General features: G+C 63.2%; 1 protein-coding gene and 3 long non-coding RNA genes across 5 annotated transcripts; 2 read left to right on the top strand and 2 right to left on the bottom strand.

The window, feature by feature from the left end:
* Positions 1-1,549: 1,549 nt before the first annotated feature.
* LOC123592913 lies at positions 1,550-2,760 on the top strand. The gene is made up of 2 exons (XR_006710001.1): positions 1,550-2,677; positions 2,715-2,760. It is a non-coding gene; the product is annotated as an uncharacterized LOC123592913 (long non-coding RNA).
* A 4,080-nt stretch (positions 2,761-6,840) lies between these two features.
* On the bottom strand, positions 6,841-14,992 carry LOC123592915. Its single transcript, XR_006710004.1, has 3 exons — positions 14,661-14,992; positions 7,708-7,826; positions 6,841-7,158 (listed from the first exon to the last, which is right to left on the bottom strand). It is a non-coding gene; the product is annotated as an uncharacterized LOC123592915 (long non-coding RNA).
* LOC123592914 lies at positions 14,881-26,088 on the top strand. Of its 2 annotated transcripts, none has more exons than XM_045468353.1 (2): positions 14,881-14,994; positions 24,925-26,088. In XM_045468353.1, the coding sequence occupies exons 1-2, from the start codon at positions 14,913-14,915 to the stop codon at positions 25,494-25,496; spliced, it is 654 nt and encodes a 217-aa protein (XP_045324309.1). In that variant the 5' UTR covers positions 14,881-14,912; the 3' UTR covers positions 25,497-26,088. The 2 variants fall into 2 exon arrangements, 1 of the variants encoding a protein (XP_045324309.1); XR_006710003.1 differs by lacking the exon at positions 14,881-14,994 and adding an exon at positions 21,675-23,302.
* LOC123592916 lies at positions 17,776-20,339 on the bottom strand. Its single transcript, XR_006710005.1, has 2 exons — positions 18,562-20,339; positions 17,776-18,442 (listed from the first exon to the last, which is right to left on the bottom strand). It is a non-coding gene; the product is annotated as an uncharacterized LOC123592916 (long non-coding RNA).
* Positions 26,089-26,290: the final 202 nt, after the last annotated feature.

Genomic DNA, 26,290 nt, shown 5'->3' on the forward strand with positions numbered 1-26,290 from the left:
GCCCCAGCCCCGGGCCCCCTGCGTGTTGATTCTCCGGGAAAGCCCTGTCTGGTGGCCAAGGTGCCCAGAGCGTGGCAGGGGCGCCGGCCACGGCCAGCGGCGGCTCCGCTCCTGATGTGGGAGCCGGCCGAGGGCCCGCCATCCCTGGGGATCTGGGCGGGAGGGTTCTCAAGGACAAATCTAATCTCGCTCTGCTTCCCATGGAGCAAACAGCCTGTCACCGTCTGCGGAAGGCGTGGCCGCTGTCCCCTGTGCCTTTACTGGACACACCGTGTACGTGGAGGGCTTCACGCCTGGCCTGCCTCTCCGCTTCTCCTGGGGCTCTGAGATGAGCCAACTGTGCACTTCACCTAGCACCCCCAAGCCGAGCATGTCTGGGACGGTTGCCCCGCATGGCTGCTCCCCGGGCGGGGTATGTCAGCCTGCGGGGGGTACAGGAGTGGCCACAATGGGGGCGGAGGGGAGAAGCCACCAGCACTCTTGGGCCTTGGCCAGGGAAGTTTGGTGCTTGAGGAAGAAATCTGGAGGTTTATGCGTGTTTGGGGGGCGGTCATTGTAAAACTCCTAGGAGGACAGGTAGCCCATGGTGTCTCTCTCCCGAGTGTGCGTCCTGGTCCCGATGCCCTGTAGGCGTCCTGGCCAATCTGCTTCCACTCTCGGCCGCCCCCATCCCCCCCCTTGAGCCCCCAGTTCTGTCCTCGTGCTGTCTCCCTGCCCCCACCAGCGGCTCAGACCCCAGCCCAGCTTCCTATGGTGGCCTTTCTTCCTCCTTCTCCTTGCGGTCCCACCCCTAGGCCACCCAGCCCGGCCTGGGAACTTGGCACTCTCTCCCAGTCCCCACCCCTCCTGCTGCCCCTCCTTGGACTTCCAGCACAAGGTCACCCTCCCTCCCTGCTCAGGGCACCTCCCCTTCCTCACCCCTCCCTGGGGGCGGCCAGACCCCACCTTTCACCTCCTGTGGACGGTTGGCTCTGGGTTCCTGGCCTGGACTTTCATATCCTCCTGAAATCAAGAGAACCGAGGCCCGAACCTAGGGGCTCATGATGAAGGTGGGGACACTCCAGCTGTTGTCAGGCAATGGCCTGCTCCCAGGGCTGTGCAGGGATGATGGGAGCCTGGGGCAGGGTTGGGGCGGGGGTGGGGGGGAGCGGCACTTCATTTGCAGATGCGGGCCTCCTGCATCAGGACAAGGGCGCCTCTAGAAGGGCCCCCAGGCCCGTATTTGCCACTGTCCTGCCAGAGGCCAATACCTTGACTTTCCCCAACGCGGTTCCTCTTCAGGGAAATCACGGAGTGAGACAAATGATCCCTGAGGTCCCTTGCAGCTCTCCTCTCCAACGACTCGTCCACAGTTCCTTCATGACTACCGTGCTCACCTGAATACCTCAAGTGACGGGGTGCTTACTCCTTACCAGGGCAGCGGGTGAATCTTGCCAGGTGACTTATTTCTAGCCAGCTCTACATCGTCTGTGGCCCATGTCTGGCAGGTGATGCCCCCTCCGCCCCGTGTACTCAGCACTGCGTTCCATGCCCACAAACTGTCCTCTCTGGGGTCCCAAATGCTGACCTTGACCTCAGTAGGACCCTGCCTGCCAGGACAGCTCGAAAACCTGAGAGCCCCGAACTCATGCATCCAGAGCCCATGGGCACGGCTTCCGGGGAGGCCCCTGTTCGCTCCCTTTGGCTCAGCGAAACCAGGCACGTCATTTCTCAGAGCCGAAGCCTGAAGAGGGACCCACACCCGCTACACCTGTGGGTCCCCCTTCATGTCACCTCCGTGGCTTGGCACGAGGGTAGCACGGTGAAGGACCTGTGGCAGGCAGCAGCCTGGCTCCACAGTGCCTCTCCAGATCGGCAGCAGCAGCTGGATGGAGCCCTCGGGCCCCCTCCCCAGCTTGGTCTTTGGGACTGACTCCAGGCCCGGTGACCTAGCCTACCCACTTCTTGCTTCGGCTGAAATGGACTCCAGGACAGCTGACGGCTGGCCACCCTCTGCCGGGTCCGGACCTCTGCCTTCGTGGCGGCTCTGCTCAGGACAGCCCCAGCGCGCAGCAGGCCCGGGGCGGGTGCGGGCTCACACTTCCCCAGCCAGGACTCCAGCAACGTTTCAGGCGGCACATGCTTTCCTTTCTGGGGATGGGGCTTTTTCCCCGTCTGTGATCTAGAAAGTTCCCATAATTCAGCTAGTGTGTCTCATGACGTCTCATGTGGGCTAAGGGGAGGCACTCTTCTGGTCTCAAAGAGTTATTAGCTTTTAGAAAACGATCTTCTCCTTCACTGCTTCACTCCAAAGAGAAGGCTCTTTTCACTCAGTTTCTTGACTTGAACCCTGTTTTGCCCTCTGGCCTCGTAGCCGGCAGGCGGCCGTCACACCAGGGCTCTGCAGGTCTCCCGCGCCGGTGATGGATGGTTCTCCTGCAGCTTTGGAGACATCCTCCACCCCAGACCCATCAGGCCAGGCGCCGCCGCTGTCCCTGCTCACCAACACGTTGCATGAAGGGCCCTCACGTCTCTGACGGAGCTGAAATGAAAAGTATCTGCAGAGCCCAAGAGTGCCAGGGAGCCGCAGTGGCAGTACCTTGGGGCGGGGTAGAGTCTAGGGAGCAGGAAGGTGTCTAGGGGGTGGGGCGGAGTCTAGGGGGCGGGGCGGAGTCTAGGGAGCTGGAAAAAGTCTAGGGTGTGGGGAGGACTCTAGGGCGTGGGGTGGAGTCTAGGGGCCAGGGCGGAGTCTAAGGAGTGGGGCGGAGTCTAGGGGGCAGGGAGGAGTCTAGAAGGTGGGGCAGAGTCTAGGGGATAGGAAGGAATCTAGGGAGGTGGAGCAGAGTCTAGGGGGTAGGAAGGAATCTAGGGGGGTGGGGCAGAGTCTAGGGGGCGGGGCAACTCTACTTGGGGGGGGAAGGGCGGAGTTTAGGGGACAGCTGCAGTTTCCAGGCCACACAGATCAGAGTGTGGAACCCAGCTCTGCCCACAGACCCGAGTGACGTAGGCAAACAGCCCGGCTTCCTGATCTGAGTAGCAGGGTGGCCCTCGGGGTGCTTCTGAGAATAACTTGAGCTGCAGCCCATTTGACATTATCAATATTAATGACTGGTATTAATATTAATGATCGCTAGACCGCAGCTGGCCATGCAGAACCGGCACTGAGCTACATTTGGGGGCATTTCTGGAAGGTAGCAATCGCTGGAACAGAGGCAGTCACCCGCCGCCAGGGAGGCCCGTTGCTTTAGTGACTTTGGCCGCCTTGGCTGCAGAACGCCCCCTCCGCACAGGCAGACCCCATGATGCCAACACCCAGCAGCCTTGCAGCCCAAGGGTGGTGCCCGGATCTGTCTTGGCCACAGTGATGCCAAGCACTCGGTGCGGGCTCGGGGCTGTGGGGGCACAGGAGGGCACCCCAGCAGGACTCGGGGAGGCACCATCTCCCCCACACCCCTCCCAGGTGCTCTCGCCTGCTCGCCACCCGCCAAGCCGCTCCACCCCACGCTGCCGTCTCCAAGCTCTGGTGCTCAGTGGTCACTCCGCTGTCTCATCCCTTGTCCCTTTTCTGCCTGGAGGACACCAGTGATGCCTGCCTCGTCACCATACCTCAGTCTTGCCCCACTCTGTCCCCACGGGGCAATCAAACACACTCCTAGGGGAGCCTCTCTTGTCTGCGGCCCCTCATCTGCTCAGGACTGAACGGGCCCCTGAGCTCCACCTCCAGGGACACCAGCCGCGTGGGGCTCACGGCCTGACGTCCCCTCCCTCCTGCTGCTGCACACACACCACCGCATGGCTCAGCGCATGTGCCTCTGGGTCTCTGCACGCCTCCTGCCCTCTACCACCCATCCCTCCCCCTCAGCCCACAAGGTCTGTCCCGGACACGAGGGTGGAGGCGACACCCCTCCCCCCACCACGTTCGGCCTTTCACGGGTCTGGATAGATGTCCCTTGGCCCAGGGCAGGGGCCGTGTCCCAGGATTCAGCACAAACCCATCAAGGGCCCCTACCAAGTGTTTGATGAAGGAGTGAATAAATGATCTGTGAGTCCTGGGGGTCTGCTGTCCCTTATTCACCTCACCCTGGCTGGCTGCCCTTTCCACTGGAGCCGTGGCCCTCCCATTTCTCCTGTCCTCACCCCTGTCTGGCACGGAGTCACTGCTCAGCGGACCCACAGACAGAGAAGGAAGGTGTTTGGACGCAGCCCGAGGCGAGCCCAGGCAGGAGGGCTCAAAGCCACTTGCCGGGAGGCGTGAATTAGCCGAGGACTGTCTCCCTGTCTCCTCGAAGGCCCTACACAGGCGCCAGGGCCAGAACAAGTGACCTTCCCCTTCAGGGGATGACGAAACACACTCATGGCGTGGGACTGAGCAGCTGTGACAAAGTGGCCTCCTCGAGGGAGCCTGTCCCGACACCCAGCGGGGGGCGGGCGCCTCCTGCTCACTGGCCATCTGCAGCGGGGCCCCTCTTTGCACAGGTGGGGGACACGGTGGCTCTCCCGGTGGCAGTCTTTCTGGGTTTCCCTTCGCACCCGTGATGGGGGGTGGCTCCCCCATTCTGGAGATCACGGTGTCCCCTCCGGAGGTTCCCGGGGAGGAGTCTTCCTGTCTCTTCCTGGGCCTGTGGCCGCCTGCCTTCCTTCTCTGCCTCTGTCATCACATGGCCTGTCGCTCTGTGTCTGCGTCCCCTACCTTCTCGTAAGGACACCAGTCTTCGGATGCAGGGCCTGCCCCGATCTGGGATGGATAAGGTCACTCTCTAGACTCCAGATGGACATGAATTTGGGGGGCACTATCAGCTGGCACAGGGCTCACACCCTGAACGCCTGAAGGGATGGGCACAGAGCCAGCTGCTGACCAAACTGCCAGAATCAGGATCGGGGGAGGAGGTCTGATGAGTTCAGTTAGCCCCACCCCCTCAGCTTACAGCAGGGGAAACCGAGGACCGACAGGGGGCGGGGCTTGCCCACATCCACAGCCAGGCGGGGCTTTGCTGGGTCTGTGGAGGAGGGACAGAGCATCTGTCCTCACGTTCTGTGGGCAGCCGCGAGGGGCCAAGAAGCCCCCGCCGCCGTTGTGTCTTCCCGGATAAATAAATAAGCAGATAAGTAAACACGCCTTGGGTGAGATCATCGCAGCGGTGACAACAGCAGACGGGGCTGGGATGTATGTTTCAAAAGCTGTGCTTTGGGGACGACAGACCCAGGGGACCATCTGGAGGCGAGGGCGCAGCAGGGGCGGTTGGTGATGGGGGGGAGAGCCGCAGGTGGTGGGAGGCTGGGGGTGAGGGGCACAGGGACAGGCTGGGGCTGGGTCCTCTCCATGTGGGTGGGCACAGGGTGGCCCCCCAGTGGCTCGGCCCAGCGGTGTGTGGACGGCATCTTTTGCAGGTGCGGAGCTGGGTTGCTTAGATCTTGGGGGGCACCTCTAGAGAGACCGGGTGGGGGCGGGCTGGCCTGGCTGCAAGCCTCCCCCTCTCTCTCCTCCCTTCTGCTCATCCTCCATGGACAGATGGTGAGGCCGGGAATGGGACCCCTGGACTGCCTGACTTAATCCCCTCCATCGCTAGTAGGGCCGGGCGGCACCCACCGTTGGCCCGGGAGTAGCGGCCTGGCCCCTGGACCTGAGAGGCTACAAGAAAGGAGAGGGGCAGGCCTGGGAGTGGCCTTGTCTGCAGGGGCAAGAGGAGAGAGAGGGGAAGGGAGGGGGGCCCTGGTAGCAGAGGGCGGGGGGCCCACAGTTCCTGCCCGGAGCCCTGCTGTGACCTGTCCGCCCAATACCACCGGCTGCTGCCCACCCCCCCCACCCCACCCCCCTTCCCGCCGCCCCAGCTTCTCAGGAGGCTCCATCAGCCGGCCTGCCCGCTGGCTCTTCCTCCCGCGCCCTCCCAGGAGGCTGCTGAGGCTGGCGGGCCTATTTGTGTTGTTTCGTGAAACAGACTTAGCACAAGGGGAAGAATATTAACAAGGACAGGAACGCCAGGGCTCGGGACCAGGGAGAAGTTGTCTTGTTTGTTTGGGTTTCAAGGCATCCTGGAGGGAGAGCACGGGTCTGTAGGGATGCAGACACCGGAAAGCGGGACGTGGACGAGGGGTTCAGGAAGCGGAGAGGCCTCCAGGATTCCGAAAGGCTTTGTGTCCTGGCCCCAGTTTCTCTGGGGGAGCTCGGAGACTGAACCCCAGGGGCTCCGACGGCACCAGCACCTCCCGCCACTCCCGGGGCGTGCCTGGGCCCAGGGCCCGCGGGGTGCCGGCCGTGACCGCTGCCCAGCGCTGCAGCCCTGTTTCCACGGTGGGCAGCCTGTCCCCACACCTCCTGGCGGTCCAGCCAGGCCGCACTGGGGTCAGCTCCCCGGGCTCCTGGGACGTGGATTCGGGATGGACACTGACACAAAGGATGACCTTGCTCAGTGCGCCCATCCTGGAATTCGGGGGTCAGCGTCCCGGGGGGGGTCAGGTGGAGATGAAGGCTGACGGAGTGAGGATGAAGAACGGAGGAGAGACAGCTCTGCAAAGGCCATCCCAGCCACGTCCCAGCCACGTCCCAGCCACGCCCCAACCACGCCCCCACCACGCCCCCAGCCACGCCCCAGCCACATCCCAGACCTTCCCAACGATGTTCCAGCCACGCCCAGCCATGCCCCCAGCCACGTGCCAGCCACGGCCCAGCGATGTTCCAGCCACATCCCCAGCTACATCCCTAGCCACGTCTCACCCACGTCCCAGACACGCCCCAGCCACGCCCCCAGCTACGTCCAACCACGCCCCAGCCATGCCCCTAGCCACATCCCAGCCACATCCCAGCCGCGTCCCAGCCACAGCTGCAGTGAAAACAAAGAGGAACACATCAATCACCTCGCCTCCTTTCAAGCTCTCCTAGCTCCACTCGGGGTTGGCGTCCTGGAAATTTATCAAACTGGGCTTTTAGGCGTGTTTCTGATCCGGCTCTTTGGGAATTAACCCCCAAGACTTGGGATGTGCACAGCCGCTCATTAGCCGCCTCTCTCCCTCTCCCTCCACAGAAGCCACGCGTTCGATTTCAGTCCTCCGGGGCCCGCATCGCAACAAAAGGCGGGTAACTTAGCTTTGCAGAGGCTCCCAGCCGGCGCAGGCCGGGACGACCGAGGCAGGAGGCAGAGCAACTCCCCAGGAGCAGCCAGCGACTCCGAAAGCCGTCGAGACCTGCGGACGGAGAAGGGGACACGGCCGAGCCCCGGCCCATGAACGGGGACTTCGGGGAGAGCAGAGGGGCCAGCGCCAGGGGACAAAGGCAGAGCGACTGCCTGCAGGTAGGAATGACCAGGCAGCCCCAGGCGGCAGCCCGGGACAGCAGGGCAGGCGCTCGTGAGAATGTCTGCAGCGCTGAGGTCAGCCACACAGCCCTGCCCCTGGAGGCGAAGCTCTGTGCTGCGGGACACCGTCCCCTTGCTTCACCTGGCCCCGGTCCCGGGCACTGCCCTGGGCAGTTTCTGAAGCGACACGCCTCCCGGCTCTCTCCGCCCCACACCGCAGAAGCAAAGCGTGACCAGTGGCCTCGGCGTCTGCCAGTGGCTGCGTCCAGGCACCCAGCACAGCACCGTGGGCTGAACTGCCCTGAGACCCGTGGGGACTGTGGGTCCCAGAGGCAAAGTGGGCGATTATCAGGTCCTGGCCCTCGTTGCTTGCTGAACCTCAAGAAAGCCCATCCCCCACCCTCCCTGCTGACGCCCGGCGCCCCCGCCTCAGACCCACCTGAAATGGACTGTTCACACCCGCAGGTGTCCCTGGGGGAGAAGTCTCCAGCCGTCTGGAAGGAGCCGCAGGTCAGAGGCGCCAGGGAGACCCAGGGCATGTGTGGGGCACGGTCCAGGCTGCAGGGAGAGGAGAGAGATTTACGGGCGCTGTAAGTGCCCCAGGCAAGCTGCTTCGGCCCCCCGCTGCCCTGCGGAAGCCCCACATGTTTGCTGCGAGGTCCCATCGGGACAGGGGATGCGAGAGAGAGTTTCGTGTGCAGCCTTGCGAGGTGGGTCACCAAGGGCTTATCGATGACAGACAATTATTTCTTGAGTCCTGGACGCCGGAGGTCTGAGACCAAGGTGCCGGAACCGTCAGGCTCGGGGCTGCAGGTGGCCGACTCCTCGTGACCTCACGTGGCGGCTGAGGAGGGAGCAAGCTCTCTGGCCAATTCTTTTAAGGGCACTGATCTCGTTTGTGGGGGCCCCACCCTCATGGCCCGGATCACATCCCAAAGGTCCCACCTCGTGACTCCATCTGTTAGGGATTTGGTGTTAGCATAGGGATTTGGGGGGAACGGGCTGGGGCAGACGGGGCTTCTGGGCAGTCCGGGCCCCAGTCAGCCCTTCTGGTTACATGCCCTGAAGCCCGTGCGATTCTGCAGAAGGAGGTGCGACAAAGCCTTGGGGCCCCGGGAGCTCCAAGACAGTCCACCCTGCAGCCTTTGGGGGTCCTGCAGCCACCCTCCAAGCTCAACTCCAGGAAGCAGGGTGGGCTGGAGAGAGGCAACCCCATTTCCAGGCAGGGCCATGCACCCCCCCCCCCCCACAACTCCCCCCGCCCCGGCCGCAACCAGTCCCAAGTCGGCAGGAAGGGGGAGCTTTCAGCTGAGAAGCCAAAGGCTAGCTGAATGTTCTAGAATGTTCTAGCTCTTCCTCGACCAGGCAACGCAGCACGGCAGCAAGCAGACAGCGGGGGCCGGCTCAGATCTTCCCCCACCTCCTACCGGCAGCCTGACAGACGCCCTGAAACACAGCCTCCCTGGTGGAGGGGGACGCGGGACCATGTGCTCAGAGAGCCCTTACTGAGCGCCCCGCACACGCTTCATGAACTCCCATTTGGAGCCCGGGGCCCCATGGGTCAAAGGAGAAGCTGTCCGCAGCGTCACGGCTCTTCAGACGGGGCCCCCGGGAGTTAAGGAGGACCCCCCACACCCCAGGGTAGGAGCCAGCCTATGGTCCAGGCCCAGGAAGCAGGGCAGCGGCCTGGGGGTGGGGGGTGCTGGAGGGGCTCTGCGGCAGGCCTGGCCAACGCAGGTCCGCAGATGCCCCCAGAAACCTCCCCCCAGCTTCCTCTGCCTGGTCGCAGGTTTACCGAGGGTTCCCTGATTCCTAATTGCTGGGAGGAGGGCGATGGCCCCCCTGCTTTGCTGATGGAGCAGAACTAGATTCACTCAGGGACTTCACGGGGACTGTCCCCGCCCCGGTCTCTGCCACACCCCGGCAGTAAACGGCCACCCACCTTGCTGGCACCCAGCCCAGGGGCGTCTGGCAACACCTGGCCGTGAGCCCCGACCCGCCGTGGGACGGGCTTGCCCAGCCTCACAGGTAGAGCCGCCGGTGGAGGTGAGCAGCCGGTCTCCCCGAAGGAACCAAGAGCCTCGAGCAGCACCCGGGCCGCAGCCAGGTGGCCAGGGACTCTCGGACACAGTTACGCGGGAAGCGATTGGGGCTCTGTTCTCAGCGGTGGGACAGCCCTTGGGGGCCGGTGTTGGCACCACGGATGGGATTCGGGAAGGTGGGACGATCGGGGGGGATGCCGCCACCAGGAACACACGGCCGGAGCCACGTCCACCCACGCGCTGGCCGGTCCAGCAGAGACAGCACTGCCCCAGCCTCCCACTGCTCCCCGCTCATCAGGCTGGGACCCGGTGTCGGGAGCCCCACAACGCTGCCCCCGCACTCTGAAGACACCGTCACCAGCGCCTGCCTCCCAGAGCCTCCCGGGCTCTCCGCTGCACCGGCTTTTATGCGTGCCGCTGACTGGCCAAGTCAGGTCACACGGCCACACCTGAGCCACAGGGGAGTCTGGGATTTCACCTGGGGAGGAGGGGGATCAGCGTGGGGAGCACCGGCTCATGGGAGCTGACACGGGACTCCTAACCCCCACCCCACGGCTTGCACCTTCCGGGCTTCCGCTCCTCGGGTAGATGGCTCCACCATCCACGCGGCTGGGGGCTCTCCGTCCCCCCACTCGCTGCACCCCGTCCCAGCCTCGGGAGCCCCGCCCGCTCCAACATATAGCCCAGATCTGTCCCCTGCTTCCCCACCGCCTCTCCCGCCCTGGTGCCGCCACCTCCTTCCCTCCAGGACTGGCCGCCCTGAGCTTCTCTCTGTCCCTCCAGGGCCAGGCGGCCACCCCCCCCCGCCCCCCCGGAGGCTCTGCACACCCAGCACACTCCTGCCCCGGTCCTGAGCTGTCTTCTCCGTGACGGTCCTGTCCCTGTTCCAGTCACACCTCCTCTGAGAGCCCTTCTCCCACGGCCAGGCTAAACTCGCTGCCTGCACGGAATTGGGGACAGAACCCTGGTGGAGGCAGGTTTTTTGCAAAGCGTCCGCCCCCTCGCGGCCTGGATGGCTTCCAGGGAAAGCTCTGAGCTAGTCGGGGTGAGGAATCTCGCCAAGTTACAGTCCAGGAAACTGAGGCCCAGAGGAACGGAGCTGAGAAGGAGGGCTCGGGCTTATCCAAGCGGCTAAAATAAAAGCCGTGGCGGCAACGAACGCTGGGGAGGCTGAGGAGACACCGGGTCACGCAGACCTTGCTGGAGGGCGTGGGAAACGTCGTGGCCGCTCCGGACAACGGGCCGGCGGTTTCTCTAGAATCGGTCCCGCGCGATTGCGCGTTTACGGCAGACAAATGGAAATGAGGGTGTAGGCAAAACCCTGTGCGTGAGTGTTCACCGCCCCCCAAACCTTCCACAGCCCGACTGTCCCACCTCACCGGGCCTCCGGGGCACCGAGGGTGGGCGGCCACATGGTCCCTTCTAAGCGGGGAGGAGGGGGCTTGACACGCAGAGATCCTGAGGAAAGACAGAGCAGACGGATCGGGAGAGGCTGCCCTTGACGTCTGGAGTGAGGAGGCCGCAGGCCAGGGGACCCCGGGCCACCAGGAGCCGGGAGAGGACAGACAGACCCTGCCCAGATCTCCACCAGGGAGATCTCCACCAGGGACTTCACCCTCCAGCACTGGGAGGGGGCACATCTCTGTCGTTTTGTGCCACCAAAACATCTCTGGGGTCCTTTGTCACAGACCCCCCCGCCCCCCGAAACTCATTCCCTTCCGACAGGCCTGCTGTGTGTCCTGCACCCCGGGGGGCGGACATTCCTTTCCTGGGCCGCAGGCCACCTTGCTGGCCACGGCAAGGGGAAACAGGAAAAGCCCTCAAAGTGCCCGAAAGCAGGTGCCTCCAGGGCGTCCAAACGTGCACAGACCTGCTGAATAATTAAGCGACTAAGTCGCACCCATCAGCTAGGACGGGACGTGGCATGTCCAGGCGGACAAGCCTCACCCTCCGGGAGGTCGCCGGCGGGCGGTGGGGCTGGGGTTCAGCTGCTCGCGCCGGCAGGAAAAGCACCCAGTTCAGCTCACGGACGCTCATCCAGCACCAGATGGGCTCCTCCCTGGGGCCGCCTCCCACCCCTGAATCCAGGGGGCTGCCGGTGAGGCACCCGGGATGGCGAGGTAGGTGCCTGCACACACACGTGCACAAATGCACGCCGTGCACACGTACGTACGTACCTCCTGATCCCAGGGTCCCCAGGAGGGACCTGCCTGGAGAGGAGGCGTTTCCTGCCGAGACCCCAACATGAAGCACAAGGCCGGGGAGAGCGTCCCCTTGCTCAGAGCCGGGACCCTAGGGCCGCCCGGCCAGAGCAGAGGTCCAGCTGTGCTCGGGAGCTGCAACCGTCCACACCCCACACGTCCCCAGGACACGTGGAGAGCCTCAGGTCTCCCTTCTTTCCCCATTGGTGCACCTCCCAATCCCACCCCCCATCCGGGCCGCCTCCTCCGGGAAGCCTCTCCTGGCTGGAATTCTCTCTCCTTCTCTGAGCCAGCTCTATTCCTACCCTATCCCAGGCACGGCATCTTGTATACAGTCGGAAGTTAATAAACACTTGTTGCACGATGGCTCCAGCTTACCGAGATCGGAACTGTCTGAAGGGTGACCCTGGCCCCTCATAAACCCGGAGTCCACCCGGCCGGGGAGGGGTGTGGTCTGAGTGAGGGCTTCCTGTGGGAAGGCGACCGTGACCTTGGAAGACAGAGTCAGCGTTGGCTTTGGGCGGCCCCCTTTCCCGCTGACGGCCGGTGGCCCTCCCGCCCGCCTGGCCTGGGGAGCCTCAGGACCCACCCACTCTGCGGACACAGCGACCAGGGTCCCACAAGCCTCACACGCGTCCCCAGCCTCACAGTGGAGGGTGACACGGTCTCTGGCCTCTTCCGCTGCCCCCTACCACCACCTGCTGGGCTCAGACTTCAGCAAACGGAGGAGCTGACATTTTGCCCGCACGTTACAGCTCTCCAAGCTCGGTCCCTTGTGTTGTCTGTTGTGGCCTCCCCAACTCGGCGAGGTGGCATTTATAACAGAGAGGCCAGCTGTTCAGAGACGCGCAGACAGGAAGCAGCGGAACCCACTGGAGGGGTCCCAGCCTGGGGCCTTCAGATGTCCCCGAACAGTTGACAGCCCCAGAAGCCGCACTTACCTGCGGAGGCGGCATGTGAATTATTCACATCCCCCCCGCAGGTGGAGGGCTCTGTTTCCACGGCTCCTTCCTCCCGCCCCCCACCACCCCCCACCCCCCACCCCCCAGGCTCAGCCCACCCCATCCGCAGGGACCATTGTGATGGTTAATTAGACACAGTTGGCAAGGCCCCCCCCCCCCCCCCGAGCCCCAGGCATGACAGCGGTCCAAGGAGACGCAGCATAATCACAGCTCAGCCTAATTCAGGAAAAATGGATTTGACTTTGGGTGATAGCAGGCCAATTCCAAGATGGTTCTTCTGCGTGTGGCCCGATCACGGCCCGGATTCCTCCCATTACCCCTTCGGAATTTTCTTAGCCGGACTCAGAGCTGGGTGGCCAGACGAGGGAGTCCGAGCCCTGAGTTAGGAGCTGGTCCCTGAGCGACGCCGTGAGGTGTATCTTCCCCCCCCCCCTCCCCAGAGATGTGTCAGATCTTTGGGACCTGATTAGCACAGGCTCAGAGGGCCCAGCATCGGTGGAGGACTGGGTAAGAACGGTCTGAGCTAAGGCCTTGCTGTCCTCTCCTCCCCACGTTAAGGACCCAGACACCACGGCCCGGAAATAAATTCTTCACTGAAGCCTCCATCCAATCCGGACTCGGCAGCCGGGAGAGACCGAGTCTTCTACGGATGAAGCAATGCTTGCTTTTTATTATTGAATTAACTTTGCTCAGCTCGCCCACACTCTGGGGAGAGTTAGTGCTGGAGCAAATTGTTAGGACTCGGGGCCGGCGTCTCTCCTGGTGAACGCCTTGCTGGGCGGTGTGGCCTGACCTTCCCCTAAAGCAGACTCAGGGGGCTGCCCGATGAGCGCCGGGGCTCCGTACCCGCCCCCCAGAGCTCGGTGGGGTCAGGGAGATTTCTCCGGGAGGCCAAGGGGAGCCAGGCTCCTGTCGGCCCAGCAGAGGCAGACCCTGGGCGCCCCGACCGCACAACCACAGCGACACTCGAGCCCTGGGTAGCTCTGGCTGAGACCCCGGGAAACGGCTGGGTGTCCAGCTTCCCTACGAGCAGACAGATGACCAGACCGGACAGATTCTGGGGACGGCGGTCCGTGTGGTCCCACGATCACTGGCCCCAAAAGGGGCAGCCCCCCCCCGGGGGCAGAGGACCCAAATCCAAAGCTACAGAGGCCCTGAGAGGGGTTCGGAGTAAGCAAACGCACCCCCCAGATCCCAGCCTCGGGGCTGGCTGGCCTGGCCCAAGGACAGGGACGACGGACACAAACACCGGCCTCTGGGAGTAGGAGGGGACGGTATTGGCGTCCAGACAACGAAGGGGGAGGGGCAAACTTGTCCTGCCCTGTCCTGAGCCCCAAAGGCAGGGCCTGGCCTTGCTGGCTGTCAGAGTACCCAAAGCCTCAACGCCGAGCCGGGCACAGAGCTGAGCTGTTCCGTGGTCTGTGTTTCCCTGTCTGATTAACGACCGACCCCACGAGAGCCCGGGGCCTGAAGCTGAACAGGTGAACGTCCAGACCGGAGGGCACTTGGCAACGGCCGTAACACTGGGAGAGGCGCCACCAACGTTGTAGCTCATGGAGCCGGGGATGCTCGAAACATCCCGCGATACACAGCTGGCCCCACGACGGAGGATTTCCCAACCCAAATGTCAACAGTGCGGAGGCGGGAAGCCTCTGGCCTGGGGGAGGGCTGGATGCCCCGGAGTGACTCCCCAAGGCTGGGACGCCCACAAGGGGGCGGCCCCCGGCCTGGGACGGGGCGTAGACTGCCGGGCACACCTCCCCTGGGAAGTACCCTCCTGGCTGCATTTCCCCGAGGAAGCCAGAGTCCGCCTATCACCGGAGGCCACTGGCCAACCCGGCTGACAGTTTAGGTGCCTGGTAGGTTGTGACACCCTCTTGGTGCTCCCGTGGGACCGGGCCCCAGGACGTCTTCGATATCTCACCATCGACCACATGCAAGCCATGCGCGCGTGCTCCTACACACACGGGCATGCACCCACGGCCACGCGTGCAAATGCACCACACCCACCCCTGTGCGCACAGGCACGCATACAGGGCACACGTGCTTGCACAAATAGGACACACACGTGCTCGCACACAGGCACAGACCTGCGCACACACGCACACAAATGCCCGCACGGCACAGGCACACACACGCCCTCCTTAAAGAGCTATTCCCATTTCCTGCGGCCCCACCACCACCTACCTCTAGTCCGCAGGAGAGAAATGAGCTCGGATTAAGATGTCTCGGTGCAATTGGATGTGGTCTCTCCCATCACACGTCTGCGTCTGGCCCCGAGCTCTGCTGACGCTTTTGTATTCCAGGCATTCGGTTCCCTGCCCACCCCGGTCCCTCACAGACCGGGACTGTATCTTTTTCATCCCTAATATCATTGCTCACATCCTCACCGAGCTATTGTGGTTCCCGCTGTCCTTCTGAGGCTGAGGTTTTACAAGAATGAATGCAAACGACAGAAGCCGGGATTTACGGCCCAGACCCGAGGTGCTGGCTGGGGCCCCGGCCGCTTTCATCATCGGAGGTAAGCCGCCCGCCGCCCGCCACTAGAAAACCTCCCAAACTGAGTTCGCTTGATCTCTTGGTAGCAATTTTGTTCAAAGCCTCCTTTCTTATTACGTTTGCTCTCCGGGGCATTTTGGCCACAGTGATCGCTTTAGAATCAAGGGATTAGGAGACACGCCGGGTCTGTAAGGCCCAGCCTTCCAGCAGAAAGCTGGCCCCGGGCAGAGCTAGTCCAGAGCGGGGGACATCTCCAATAATCAGAGGTCACAACCCGTCCTGACTTCCTCTCCGAGCGCTGGCGGCGATCCCCGAATCTCACCCCTGGCTCTCCTGCCCTCTGTTGAGAACCACCCCGCCGTCCAGGCCTGGCTTGTCTGCTCACGGAGGGCCGCCTCGAGAGCAGCCTCCGAATTGGAGGAGGAGGAGGAGGAAGCTTACTCCTGGGGACCCGAGTCTCTCTTCTAAGAGACCGAGGCTGGGGCATGAAGCTCCAGAAGGCTCCCCCGGGTCCTCTGGGCTCCCCGGCCAGCACCCCATCCCGTCTGGCAGTAGACGGCCCGCATCCCCAGCCAAGGCCTCGTTCTCCCCGCGCTGGGGACGCTCACACGTGGCCTTGACTCGAGGCTTCGTGTTCCTCCCAGCTCTGAGCTCAGGAAAAAAAGAATTCTCCAAAATATGAATTATGTATTGAAAACCCGGGCAGAGCCATCACAGGCAATAAATAATTCTCAGCTACAGACACATTAGTTAGCTGTACAATCTGCTTCCAGGCCAAACCGACTATCTCATTAATAACAGGCAGAAGCAGGGGCATCGCGAGTGCGGAGCCGGAGCAGGGGTCCCCTCTCAGGGCCGCCGTGGCCCTGGCCGGACGTCTCCTCGTCCCCGGGGGTGCCGGCTCAGGATGAAGGGACCAGCAGGGACTCTGTGGTGTCCAGACTCTTCTAGAAGGGAGGACACCTAATGGAAACACTGCTCTGCCCCACGGCCAGTGCACCTGGCTTTGTGGCCCAGCCTGGTGATGTGTCCCCTGTCCCCTGCGTGGGCTGCAGAGGGCTCCGTGTAGCTCCAGAACTTGCTTAATGAACAGACAAGAATTTATCGAAGTTAGCACTCAAGTAACCTGCGGTTCGATTGGACATTCGTAAGTGCTTCTAGAGATGTTTGCTCCGTAAGCTATTTTGCCATCACCCTGGAAAACTCGTTGGCGTAATGGCTTTGCGATGTCTCGGAAAAGCATTTGCTAAGCAAAGGTCAGCCCTGACCCGCAGCCTACTCACAGAATCCTCAATCAGCAGCCGTGTCCTTGCTGGGGCGGAACTCGGCTGCTGGTCGGGAAGGGCCTCGGTCTCTGGCTCTGGTCCCAGCGGGCTCGGAGAGCGTTGTGGGCCCTCCCACCACTTGCTGGTGCCTGCTGTGGAGCGCCAGTCATGGGCAGGAGGGCGTCCCCATTCTGGAGGGCCGTCTTCACGCGAGGGCCGCGTGGCTTCACATGAGGCATGTCCCTGGATCTCGGTGGTGTTACAAGGGGACCCCTGTAAGCATCCCCCCACCACGCTCCGTACCCATGGGACAAGTGAGGCTCGGGTCCCCGGGGCCACGAAAGGAAGCAGACCCAGGACGCAGCGTCGCGTCCACCAGCCTTAAGGTCTGAACTGTCCGGACCCCCTCACCCTGCAGGGGGGCCGGCCGGCCGGACACGGATCGCCTGGTCTACAGATAAGGAAACCGAGTTGCAGGGGATGATGTCGTTTATCATATTTATAAGCAACGGGCCAAGGTGTGTCCAGGCACCTGACCCCGGGCCAAAAGCTGTCTCTGGTCTCCTGTCTCCTTTTGTGGGCAGGAGACTGTCCTCTGAGCCGGGCCCTGTCCCCCAGAGAGCCCAGCCCCAGCTCTCCTGGCCCCGCAGAGCAGAGTCACCTCAGAACACCCCTGCCTCACCGCCCCCTCCCCCCCCAGCCCAGGCCGCAGCAGGAAATCTCAAGCCGTCGGCAGCCCCCGCTGACGACCCGGGGTGTGGAACCTCCCTCCAGTCCAGGGCTTCGTCCACCCGAGACGGCCCTCATTTGTCATGAAATCACAGGCCTCCCCGTCTCCCCCGACCCTGCTGCAGAGGCCCAGGGGGTACAGGCCCAGGGGAAGGCTCGCAGAGCTGGCCCCTTTTCCTCTTAAGTGAAGTTCCTGCCGGGTCTTAAAAGCTTCTGCTCTCTCTCTGGGTCAATTTTCTTCCAACAAAATATCAAAATGAAGCTTGAAAGGCTGCCACCGGGGCCTGAGTGCCAGACCGGGCCGTCAGCGCCCGGCCATCAGCGCCCGGCCTTGCATCACGCCCGCGTAAATATTTAAAGAGATGACGGGGGAGTGGGTTGCTCTCGGGGAGCATGGGGCCGGCGGGGCTGCAGAGAAGGAGAAGGCCATCCGAAGGTCCATCTGGCCGTGACAGGAGCCATCTGGTGGGGAATCATCTGAGCCCCAGGTCGCTCATCACAACGGCCGTAAGTACCAGCCGTGGGGTTTTTAGCGATGCCAGGTGCCAGGGAGCGGCGCCTGGCTTGGTCTTCTCAGAGCCCAGGTCGTGAGGACAGAGCGTGACTGAGGCACAGAGCGGTTGATCAGCCCGCCTAAAGCATACACCAAAACCGTCCGGAACCCCTTGAATTTTGCCACGTTTGGGCAGTCATAGAATGGCCCCGCAGGGAGGAACGCAGAGGTCACCAAACCCCTTATTTCACAGGAGGGAAACTGAGGCCCAGACATAGCCAGATAGGTGGGGGCGGAGGGGACAACGGAGCCAGACTTTGCATCGCAAGCATTTATTCGTTCCTTCAGGTTCATTCACAGACGTGCGTGGCACACGGTGGGCCCTCAAATGAGCGGGCGAATGAATGACTATCTAGGTGGTGCCGAGCGCAGTGCTGGACCTGAGACCCTACGGTGGGAAGCCCGAACCTGAGCCACAGAGAGAAGACAGACAGCCAGGCAGCCCGGCCAGCGTCCGGGGAGGGAGAGGGGTGGTGGGAACGGACGGCAGGGCCGCTGTCCAGCTGAAACTCGTGATGCATTCCTCCCTGTGCCCAAGCTGCCTGGGCGGGACTCCCGCGGAGGGTCGCGGTGGGGACCCGGTTCCTACGATCCACCCTGGCATGACCGAAAGGGGCCGGTCCACGTAAATACACACAGGCATGTGGGCCTCCCTCAGAAGAGACCCCCGTCTGTGGAATCTCCCCTCTTTGGGGAGCCTCTAGAGACAGGGTCTCCGGAGCCCCGTGCCCAGTAGGTGCTGGCAGGTGCCGTGGGTGCAGCGAATGCTAGCGGAGAACATTCCCGGCTCTTTTTCCTCTGTCCGGACACTCTGCCTCCCTCACGTTCTTGCCTTCGGGGGGCAGCCTCAGGGGGGCGTGGACGGGGCAGCCGACGTCTGGTCTTGGCCGATGACGTCTTCCTCTAAGGTCTGGTTTCCTCGCCTGCAAAGTGGGGACGGTGACAAGGGTTCGTCCTCCCGAGTCGTCCTGAGGACAAAGGATCACAGTGCTCGGGGAATGTCCATCGGGGGCCCGTACACGGAAGAGACAAAACAAAGTACCTCTGTTCCCTCGTTGCGTTGTCTTTCTTCGACGGCCCAGGGCAGAGGGGCCGACCAGGACCGGCGGGGCTCCGGCAGGCTCTCGGGGGGCTGGGGGGCGGTGCATCTGTTTGTGAAAGTTCAGGTTCGCTAGTCCACAGCCCCTCGTGTTCCTCCTGGACACCAGCGCCCCCAGACCCGATCGGTACCCTCCCCAGCCAACAGGGACAAACAGACCCCTGACCGCTCCCCCCACCCCATCTCGCCACAGCCCTGCAGCATCACCTTCAGGGGCGACCCCTTACCACCCGAGTTCAACCTCCCAACTCAGCCGTAAAATCCCATAAGCTAGTGCAAGGCCTTCTCTACAGCCGGCCGTGGACCCTGCTCCCTGCACCAGCCTCTCTCCCGGGATGGGGCTGGGGCCCTACCGCCCCCTTGTTCCCTTGCTGTCCTTGCCCCTTTGCACCTCGACCTGTACCCGGTCACCGGCTGCTCGGACGCATCCGTGACTGCCCCGCGCCCTGCGGCTAAGTCCGGGGCCCCCTCTGGCCTGTCCTTCAGCTCGTGGTCCTGCTTTTCCTCCCCCTCCTTGGCCGGCTTTGCTGCGGCCACAACACGCGGCCACAGACACGGCGCTCATCACCACGCACCTTAACTACCTGTGGCTCTGAAATGGGTCTCGCCGGGCTGAACTCCAGGTGTGGGCGCGGCCAGGCTCCCGTGGAGAATCCCCTCCTTTGCCCCTCCCTGTTCTAGAAGCTCCCGCCTCCTTGGCTCCTGGCCCCTCCCCTCAAGGCGGCAGATCTCTCCCACCTGCCTGCTGCAGAGAGCACACTTTCCTTGAAATGACAGCTGGGGAAACAGAGGCCAGAGAAACACCAGAAGCAGACCTTTGTGGGAGGTTACAGGCAGATGGTCCAGGAATTAGCATCACGGCCTGGAGGCTGCGTCGGGGCAGAGGCCTCAGCCAGGAGAGGATCTGCCCCTCACGGCAGGAAAACGGGGCTCTGGGAGCCAGACACGACCCCCTTGGGCACCCAAACACATCTGCCTTGACACCCCCCCACCCCCAACCCGCGGCCGGACCCCAGATGTCAGTAGGGTGGGGCCCCTACCCCTGTGAACACGCTAAGGAGCCGGGCCCAAGCAGAGCGACCGTTGCAGGCGGAGTCGGGTGCTGGCAGGGTCCCATCCCCAGTAAAACAAACAGCCGGGTGCTAAGCAGCCCCAGGGTGGCCTCCCGCTCAGGCCCAGAAGGTGGGGGATGGTGGCAGGCGTGACAGCAACCGCTGACCCTCTGCCACACAGGTCCCCTGTCCTGCTCGATTCCACCTCCAGGGGACTACGAGGTCTCCTGCACCCCAATGATCAAGCGGAGGCCCGCTCCCGCCTCTGGGGGCCCCCAGGCGGACGTCCGTGCAGGAAGCCGCTCGGTCAGAAGGACCAGGACGAGTGTCGACCCGGCAAAAGCGATCTCAGCGCTGATCACTTCGAAGAAGGTTTTCCAATCGTGCTATTGGCTTAAAGACGGTCTCTCACGCTTCTGGGGCGAAGGGGCCCCCACGGCCACGTCGCGTTGCACCCAAACTCCGTCCAGATGCCGTGCCGAAAGCCCACTCGTCCTCCTGGCCACAGCTCCACATTTCAAAGTGGAAAGAAATTGTTTCCATCACAAGACAGGTCACTGTTGCACACATTTCAACAGCTGGTTGAACTTCTCTGCCCAGTTTCATCATGGCTGTGACCACCCGGCCTGGTGCTCGCTGGGCGGTGTGCCGTGGGCCTGGAGGGGACACAGGGACGTAAGGGAGGGGACCGTCACAGAGAGGCTCTCTGAGCCTCTGAGCTCTCTGAGCACAACATCCCAACAGAGACAGGTCCGCGGACAAGACGGCGGGGTGAGGGGTGAGGGGTGAGGGGCTGGGGGTGGGGGAAGGGCCTTCATTCCTACAGGTGCACCAGCCAGTGAACCCTCAACCACCCAAGGGGACCGACGCGTGGGGTCCCGCTGCCTCATATCCCTGGGCTCTCTGGACCCCCCCTATAGACCCCCCATCACTGCCACGATTTCCTCCTCCAGTCTCTGTTGGCGGAAAACACCTCTCAGTAGTGACAGGTCCCACCAAGCGGCCTGTTCTCCGCCTTCCCTCCCTCCCTCCTTCCCTCCTTCCCTCCTTTCCATCCTCTCTCTTCCCACCCTCCCTCCTTCCCTCCCTCCCTCCTTCCCTCCTTTCCATCCTCTCTCTTCCCACCCTCCCTCCTTCCCTCCTTCCCTCCTTTCCATCCTCTCTCTTCCCACCCTCCCTCCTTCCCTCCTTCCCTCCGTCCCTCCTTTCCATTCTCTCTCCTTCCCTCCCTCCCTCCTTCCCTCCTTTTCTTTTTTCCTGTAAAATCCAATGAATGCAGCAGCTGGCTTTGGACACCGGTCTCCAGAAACGCAGTGGGCCCACCACATCACCAAGGGCAGCTGACCCACATTTCAAGGTCAGCCAAAATCATTAGAACCAACCCGACTTTTGCATAACACACCAGCTACCGGCCCGACAAAGGACACTCGTGAGCACCACAAGACTCACTGGAAAGCCGCCAGGAGTCCGGAGCACGTGTGAAAAACGGGGCCTCGTCCGCTCACGGGGGCATGAAGTAACTAGCAGGGAAGACGTCTTCAAAAGACCACCGCCCGGCACAGGCAACCCCGCGGCCTCCGTACTCCGCACGTGTGTCCTTGAAGGAGGGGTACAGGGAGCGCCCAGGGGACCATCCGCTACGACCCTGACGACGGTGCTCAAGGTCACAGCCACCCTCGGGCCCATTCTTCCCATGAGGAGGCTCAGGCTCAGAGAGACGGGGAGGCGAGGCAAAGGACAGCTTGTGAGCGACAAGAAGCCCCAGTACAGGTGCCCAGGAGCCCCCGTCGTACAGACAGCAAGCGGACAAAGCCAGCGCGATCGGCGTCTGCTGCTTCCTCCGGGCCAGAGCTGTCCTGTGGGCGGGCGGGGGGGGGGCCCACGGTAGTGACGGGCAAGCCGCTCAGGGCAGTCTCCACGCGCACTGCCCCGGGATATTGCCTCCTGCAGGGACAAGTGCCACTTTCTGTCCCTCGTCCGAACCGTGGCGGTGGCCACGCCGGGGCTACACCGTCTTCGCCGGGAGGCCGATGTTTCCAGAGCCGAGAAGTTGCCAACGCCGTGGGCTCCTTGCACCTCCCCCGCTAACCTAAGCCGACGGCCCACGAAGCAAACCACCACCTCGGAGACAAATACCAAAACCCCTCTTGAGGACCCGGGATGGACAGCAGCCAGCAAGATGTGGCTTACTCCCGGCCCGGCGTGTGCTCAGACCCCACGAACCCCGAATTCAGACAGGCTCGGGCTGGCACGTCTGCTCGCCGAGACTAGCTGCGTGCCGTTGAGCAAGGGCCTCGACCTCTCTGGGCCTCGGGTTCGTCACCTGCGGGGGGGGGGGGGGGGACGGCTGCCAGGGTGGGAGGCAACGTGTCCCCTGGAAGGTGACTAGGAAGGTGTCGGGGCCAGTGGCGGCAGCTCGGGACTCCTGAGAGCTCGCTCTGCCCACGACTATCCGGGACCGATCCTCGTTACTCCCCCTACTCTACAGCTGAAGGAGCCAGGGCTCAGAGAGGTCGAGTGACTTCCCTGAGGTCACACAGCTGAAGGCGGGGGATCGCCAGACCCACCCACCCGAGGGTCATCTGTCTCCGGTCGAAGCTGGCCGGGCCTGGTCCTCTCCGGGAGACCTCCGTGGCGGGACTCAGGCACGAACAGAACCGTGCAGGTGTCTGAAGCCTAGGGTCAGAGGGGTCGGGCCGATCCCCCCGGGCCACTCGGCGATGGCCGCTCACCGCACGAAGCAAGATAGCAACGGCAGCAGCGGCGGCTTCCCAAATCCTCGGAAACAAGGTGGCGGGCAGGCTCGGGCCGGGCAGCCCCCGCTTCCTCCGAAACAGCACCCTGGTGCCAGACTTCCAGGAAGATTAAGCTGAAAACTGGCTTTTCCAGCATCGCTGCTGCGGGAGGAGAGAGGGTTGCCATGGAAACAGCATCTGGCCGAGTTTTAGAGGCAAGGAGACAGGGGAGGGAGGCTCGGAGAGCCCCCAGGCACGACGCCCCCTTCCCCTGCCCTGACACGCGTGTGTGTGGGGTCAAGTGGGAGCAAAGGGGGTGCTTTACAGCTCGCGGACACAAGCCATTTAGGATTTGTTCACGGCCCTTGAGGACCCAGCGCCCCGAGCCTGGCTTTGACTGTTTTGTGGCCAAAAGGGCACGTCAGATGTTTGGCACTGGGACAGGCAGAGCGGCAAGGAGAGGCACAGAAGCTTCCCTGCGGGCGCGCTTCCTGGGAAACCGACTCCTCCGAGGCCGCGGGCAGAGCTGACGCCCTGTGCCCGTCGCTCACGTGCCCAGAGTGAGGCTGAGACACGCGGGGCCCCGTGGAACTGCCACCGGTGGGGGGAACCGAGAATCTCCCGCGGGGCCGGGGGGGCAGCAAGTCCCGAACCCGGGGAGCGGCGGGCTGGCCGGGCAGCCCCAGGGAAGATGCCAGGGAGGCTTCCTGGGGGAGGTGGCGTCCGAGCTGAATTCTGCAGAATGGCTCAGCTACAGGAAGAAGGAGCCGGTGAAAAAGCCAGCAGCACAAAGTCCCTTCCGTGAGGACCCCAGTGATGTGCGGCCTGGCCAGAGCCGGGTGACCGGGACTGCGCGGGGACCGTCCTCGGGGCATCTTTAGGAGGACGCAGTGGAAGGTAAGCCCGCCCCAGCCAAAGCCCCCTGCCCCTCCGGGAAGGTGAGCTGTCCCCGCTCACCAGGTGGGGACCGGTGCTCCAGGGCTGGGATGGGAGCAGAGGCCAGGAAACCTGCAGCCGACCCCCAGGAGGACCTCGGCTCTGCTGGCCTGGGCCCATGACAGCCAGCGGGCTGAAGGGCCGGGGGCCCGGGTGGGGGTCCAGAGAGCCAGGGGAGGGCTCTGCTCCCCAGGAGGGTCGGGGGCACAGGCTGACACTCAGACAGATGGAACAATGTCCTGGGGCCTTGGGGAGCGGGGGCTGGGGGAGCCGGGCATGCGTGCCGGGAACCCATTGCAGGGTCGGCAGGGAGAGGCCTGGAGACAGGACCCGATGACTTACGAGGGGCCTCCTGCCGCACACCCTTGTTTATATGCAAATGGAGCCTTCTGAAATCGCATTTATTTCCAAATCTAATTTCGTGAGCCACACACATTCATCACGGAACATAGTGGGACGCACCGGGAAGCCGAGGGAAGACACAAAGCCCGCCCCCTGCCCCCCACCCGCGCAAGGGCCCGGCAGTGCCCGGGGCACCCGTGTCTCCCTGCACACCTTAGGGCCGCCGGGCGCCCGGAGGCTGCCATCTCCAGTAAACACGTCCGTCTCCCGGGCACCTGCCAGGCACCTCGCAGGTTGTCAGTAAACACTCGTCACACAAACGCACGGAAGGAGGAACACCTCCTCCTTTGCGATCTTGTGCCGACAACGCTTCCGACGGCTACCCGGGGACCCACCGTGTGAAGGAGCCGCTGCGTTTTGGGGGGGCCCACGCCCCGGGTCTGCAGGACCCCAGAGGGTGGGCGCTGGGCGTCCCCGCGGTCGCTCCTTCGACGTCACCTCGGCAGGCCCTTGACACGGACTCACCCGACGTCTGTCGAGAAGGCAGGTGGACCCCCGCCGACGCCCGCTGGGGCCCACGCTGCGCTCGGCGACAGTCGCTGCCATGCTGCTTTCAAAAAAAAATTTCTTTCAATGTTTATTTATTTTTGACAGAGAGAGACAGAGAGACAGAGCACGAGCAGGGGAGGGGCAGAGAGAGAGGGAGACACAGAACCCCAAGCGGGCTCCAGGCTCCGAGCCGTCAGCACAGAGCCCGACACGGGGCTCGAACCCACGAACCGCGAGATCGTGACCCGAGCCGAAGCTGGACGAGTAACCGACGGAGCCCCCCAGGCGCCCCCATGCTGCTTTTTGTAAAGAGAAAAGTTTATTATTCGCAGTTTTCATCTGTGTTTCCCAAACCCACCATGGCAAAGACTAGGGGTAGTGTTTTCCGATCAGCACAGACCAATCCCAGAAAAATGAAGCCCCCCCAAACACTCATTAACAAAAACTCACAGATTGGGGCGCCTGGGTGGCTCCGTCGGTCGAGCGTCCGACTTCGGCTCAGGTCGTGATCTCGCGGTTTGCGGGTTCGAGCCCCGTGTCGGGCTCTGTGCTGGCAACACAAAGCCCGCTTTGGGTCCTCTGTCCCCCTCTCTCTGCCCTTCCCCTGCTCACGCTCTCTCTCTCTCTCTCTCTCAAAAATAAACATTTTTTTAGAAACTCACAAATCATAAGCCCCAATGTTCTGTTCTTAGATTCAACAGACAAAATTATCCCGTCAAGTGTCTCTGAGACATTCTCGGTTTCTGTGGCTTTCTGGCCTAAACGCTTAGCACTTAGCGGCTGGCTCACAGACCACCCCTGGGTAGCGCTGGCTGAAAGGATTCCCTGCGGAAGAGCCACCATTCTGTCAACAGGACGACCTCCCCGGGGGAACAGCAACCTCATTTACATCTCCAACCTCCAGAGGTATTCCCATTTTAAGGAAGGGCAAAGCAAGGCCCCAGAGGCCCTCACCTTCACCCACCCAGGGGCTCGTTCAGGCCAGGGCTTGGATGGAGAAATTGATCGGCCTCCCAGTGGGTGCCCTGCGTCCAGAGCCGGGGGCCCCTCCGAGTCCCAGGATGCCCCTCCGCAGCCGCAGGCACCCCCCACGCCCCCGTCGGACACGATGCCCCACGCGCCCAGAGCGGTGAGACGGAAGCCTGAGGAGCGCCTGGGCTGGAACCAGGCGACGGACAGCACACAGAGCAGGTGGCTGGGCACCTGTCACAGCCAGGTCCCCACGGCCCGCCTGCCCACCCTCATCGTCAGCTCCCACTGCTGAGCGGGGAGCACGCGGAGACGCCGGGCCACACCCGCGGAACGATTGTCCGCACCACGCACGCGAGGGAAGATGCCGGAACTCTCTCGATCGCTGCGAGCACTCTGGGAAACCGTTGGCGGTTTCTAATCAAGTTACGTGCAGAGTTACCACCGGACCCAGCGGTTCCGCTCCGAGGGGACTTACGGACGACGGATGAGCGTGCGTCCACACCACGGTCTGTCCGTGAGCGCTCAACCCAGCTTCGCTCATCACGGCCCCAAACTGGAAGGAAACAAAAGTGCCCCAGCAGGAGTGGGAGCCAAGCGTGGGCGGTGTCACGCCCTGGGGAATGGCGGGGAGCCTGGCGGGGCCAGAGAGGCCCAGGCATCACCTGCCCACCTGTCAGTCCGTGGCCGCACCCGGCTGGGTGGTGGGACAGACGCGGTCTGGCTGGCCTGCCCGCGGCCGTGCCGGAAGCTTCCAAGCACAGGGCGGGCGGCGGGGGGTGACCAGTGACCCGCGAGCCCCGGGCTTCCTCCACTCCGGATCTGTCAGGCCGCTCCCCGCTCGCTGGGCATGTCATCGCGTCCAGTAAACAGCCACTGAGCACTGAGGAATCCATCAGTGGCCGTCCCTCTTTCCCCCACCCTTGTTCCGTGGCTTACAACCACACCCACCGTCCAGTTTGCCCAGAGCTGGATCCCGCCCTCACGGGCTGTGTGAGCTGGGCCTTCCTGGGCCCGGCTTTCCCATCTGTAACATGGGCGGAATGAGCTCCCCTCCACCTCCACCACGCAGGACCCCAGCCCCCCTAG

This window comes from Leopardus geoffroyi, chromosome D4 (assembly GCF_018350155.1).
Source record: "Leopardus geoffroyi isolate Oge1 chromosome D4, O.geoffroyi_Oge1_pat1.0, whole genome shotgun sequence".
NCBI lineage: Eukaryota > Metazoa > Chordata > Mammalia > Carnivora > Felidae > Leopardus > Leopardus geoffroyi.

Bases quoted from the DNA above. Each gene is read 5' to 3' on its own strand.
- LOC123592914 (XM_045468353.1), top strand. From the start codon at position 14,913: ATGAATGCAAACGACAGAAGCCGGGATTTACGGCCCAGACCCGAGGTG. The intron at 14,995-24,924 runs GTAAGCCGCCCG...TTCTGTTCTTAG, and splicing joins GGCCGCTTTCATCATCGGAG to ATTCAACAGACAAAATTATC.